This window comes from Saccopteryx bilineata, chromosome 1 (assembly GCF_036850765.1).
Source record: "Saccopteryx bilineata isolate mSacBil1 chromosome 1, mSacBil1_pri_phased_curated, whole genome shotgun sequence".
NCBI lineage: Eukaryota > Metazoa > Chordata > Mammalia > Chiroptera > Emballonuridae > Saccopteryx > Saccopteryx bilineata.
Genome location: NC_089490.1, coordinates 111,270,037 through 111,273,845, shown reverse-complemented (window position 1 = coordinate 111,273,845; position 3,809 = coordinate 111,270,037). Strand labels below are relative to the sequence as shown.

Genomic DNA, 3,809 nt, shown 5'->3' with positions numbered 1-3,809 from the left:
CAATCTGCTTCTCTGCCCTTCCCCTCTCACTTCTGTCTCTCTATCTTTCTATGTCTCTTCCTCTCTTGTAGCCATGGTTCAATTGAAGAGAGTTGGCTACAAGCACTGAGGATGGCTCCATGGCCTCTGCCTCAGGCACTAAGAAGAGCTTGGTTGCAGAGCAATGAAGCAATGCCCCAGATAGGCTGAGCATTGCCCCCTAGTGGGCTTGCTGGGTGGATCTCCATCAGGGCTCATGGTAAAATCTGTTTCTGCCTCCCCCTCTTCTCACTGAAAAAAAGGGAAGAGGAAGTGGTTCATACACAGCTGTTACATCCACAGATATTTTTATCTGGCAATGTCAATATTATCAGTCCATGTGAAGTTTTGTTTATGTTTGTTTTGCCTTGCTGACCATCATTCATAGTCTGTGTCTATATTTGATGATATTTCATTGTGAGGCTATTGTCTGATTTTATTCATAGGAGTTATGACAATACAAATTAAAAAATTTCTTTTCTTGGAAAGTTTATTCTTTTTAAAAATGAAGATAGTAATAATACCTATTTTAAAGGTTTGGTGAAATGAGGAAATAACCATGACGTGCTTAGCACAGTGCTAGAAACATAATAAGGCTCAATATGTGTTAGATTTATTATTATTACTTTTTAATTTTTTAAATTTAAATTTTTGGACACCCTATTGATTTAAGTGATTGTTTTGCCTCCTCCTTTAAATGTAAATAGCATGAATCACACAAGTTTTGAGGTCCTATCTACTATTACATTCATTGCATTCCTTCAGTGTCTAAAAGAGAGTTTGATATACTCAGTCACTCAGTAAAATACTTGTTGAATAAATGGATGGATGGATACCATTAAAGTGAGATATACTAAATAAAGGGATTATTATTTCTAAGAGCCTTTCATGTCAAGTGTAGTCAACATAGTCTACATTCATGAATAGAGTAGCTATGGGTATAAAAACACAGTGACAATTATGGAAGATTAATATTTGTGAAATTTTCTATACCTAGTCGAGCTTAAATTTTAATTAAAAATTAAAAGGTAAAATGTATTGAATATTTTGGCAAAACGGTGTCTAGTACCTACCTTAACACAAACTGCCAATTATTCAGTGTTTCTATGTCACTGAGCCACAATCTATTGTCCTCTTTATATTATAACTTGAAGTGTACCCTGCCTGAATTAACACAACCTAAACGATAATGTTAATGTTGATATTGAAAAAGATTTAAAAATTCAATATTTTGTCCCTGTTGCATTTTGTGTGTTAGAGACATGTGTTTGGTACTCCAGCTGCACAATTCAGGTTAACAAATGCAAAATAATCCCCGTAGGACAAGTAAAATCCATGCAACAAACTTTCATTTGCATGTTAACAAATTGTAGGTAGGCATTCAGGCTTGACATACATATTCTAGACTAGCTAAAATCTCTGTGAAGATTTTTCAGATTACATCAAAGGGCATTACCTGGGGCACTTTTAAATCTTTATGTAAAGAAAGAAAAGAGAATCATTCTTCCATCAAGCAGCCAATACCTTATCCTGCAGCAGGTAATCTAAAATATATGTAACAGAAACAATACTAGGACTTGGCAGATATGCTAAGTATAGTGGAAAGCTTCTTCATTTTTATAGCAATTAGTGAATCAATATTGGGCATTTTGGGGAATGGATTTATTGGACTTGTAAACTGCATGGACTGTGTCAAGAACAAGAAGTTTTCTGTAATTGGCTTACTTCTCATTGGCTTATCTACTTCGAGAATTTTTCTGATATGGTTAATAATGACAGATGGATTTGTAAAGATATTCTCTCCACATATGTACAACTCTGGAAAACTAATCGAATGTATTACTTATTTATGGGTAATTATTAATCACTCAAGTATCTGGTTTGCCAGCAGCCTCAGCATCTTTTATTTCCTGAAGATAGCCAATTTTTCTCACCGCATTTTCCTCTGGTTGAAGCATAGAATCAATAGGGTAATTTTCCTTCTGATGGGATTGTTGCTTGTTTCATGGTTATTTATTTTCCCACAAATTGTGATGATTGTTAATGATACTAAAATGAAGAATAGAAATAAAACCGAGCCCCTTTACATGGCTAAAAGTGACTACTTGACTTTCCAGTTTTTTCTCAATATAGGAGTCATTTTCCTCTTTACACTGTCTCTGATTGCATGTTTCTTGTTAATCATTTCCCTTTGGAGACACAGCAGGCACATGCAGTCGAATGTCCTAGGCCTCAGAGATCCCAGCACAGAAGCACATGTGAAAGCAGTGAAAGTTTTGGTATCTTTTATCATCCTCTTTATCTTGTATTTTATAGGCCTTGCCATAGAAATATCATGTTTTACTGTGCCAGAAAATAAATTGCTGTTTATTTTCGGTGTGACCACCGCAGCCATCTATCCCTGGGGTCACTCACTGATCCTAATTCTAGGAAACAACAAGCTAAAGCAAGCTTCTTTGAAGGTGCTACAGCCTTTAATGTGCTGTTGGAAAGAGAAACCTCTCAGAACTCCATAAAAAGGCACGGGGAGAAATGGATGCTCTGTGAGAATAATCCAGTGAGGAAACGCCGGAAGGTGTTTCCCTTGCACCACATTCTTGCATCAGTTTTGTGTTATAGAACATCACTAAAATCTTCTGTAATTATTTTGATGACATTTTAGGAAATTACATTCTTCAAGGAGATTATAATCCCACATGCCAAATCCGTGACTCAGTCAGCTTTCCTCCCTACCCTGCAACTTCTTCCCACACATCTCCTAGCGTGGAGACTCTTCACATACAGATGACAGTGGTGGGAAAAAGCATCTGAAACCAGACTTTTTTTTAAGTGTGTTGGGGGCGGGGGCAGGCAGGGACAGACACGAAGGGAGAGAGATGAGAAGCATCACATCAACTCGTAGTTGCAGCACCTTAATTGTTCACTGACTACTTTTTCATATGTGCCTGGACTGGGAGGCTCCAGCTGACCAGTGACTCCTTGCTCAAGCCAGTGACCTTGGACTCAAGCCACCAAATTTGGGCGTCAAGCCAGTGACCTTTGGGCTCAAGCCAGAGACCATGGGGTCATGTCTATGATCCCGCACTCAAGCCAGCAACCTCATACTCAAGCTGGTGAGCCCAGGATCAAGCTGGCGACCTTGGTGTGAAAACAGACTTTTGATAGTATTTTCCCTGACTTCCCCAAAACACTGGCACCCTTTCATCAAGAAAGTCCAAAGAGAAGAAAGGAAACTAAAGAAACTGAAGATAAAGCTTGACAAAACTAAAGAAACTGAAGTGACAGAGTTATAGGTGCTTCTTTTGAGTTTGCAATTTTAATTCTTTAAAAGATTAGTCTCATTTTCACTGTTTAAAACTTAATGTCCTTTCTTTTTTAAAAAAAAATATTGCAATGTGATGTGGTAGCAGTAGTCACACTAGCAGATGCAGTTCTGTGAAAAATAGATCAGGAAACGAGTCTATATGGGAGAAAGGGGATCAGAGCACTGATAAAATCAGGTTTTATATTCTTCAAATCCACTCATTTGATATGAAACTAAATCCTGAACCAATTCGAACTCAGTAAAGATTCTGCTAGAAATACAGACCCAAAGGACTCCATGTGGTCAGTGAGTTATGCCAAGGACATAAACTGGCCCAGGATAGAATCAGTATGAAAGATGAACTGTACTGTTCTAGGAGTTCTTATACACATATAACTTTACACACAAACATGCTCTCACAGACATATTTCAAATGCTGGTTTTTAAACTGAATATTTATATCTAACCCAAGATGTGAACTGAGTGA

General features: G+C 37.5%; 1 protein-coding gene across 1 annotated transcript; it reads left to right on the top strand.

The window, feature by feature from the left end:
- Positions 1-1,604: 1,604 nt before the first annotated feature.
- Positions 1,605-2,534, top strand: TAS2R10 (taste 2 receptor member 10). Its single transcript, XM_066252615.1, has one exon. The coding sequence runs from the start codon at positions 1,605-1,607 to the stop codon at positions 2,532-2,534; it is 930 nt and encodes a 309-aa protein (XP_066108712.1).
- Positions 2,535-3,809: the final 1,275 nt, after the last annotated feature.

Excerpts from the sequence above, each read along its gene's own strand:
- TAS2R10 (XM_066252615.1), top strand. The coding sequence starts at position 1,605 with ATGCTAAGTATAGTGGAAAGCTTCTTCATTTTTATAGCAATTAGTGAA.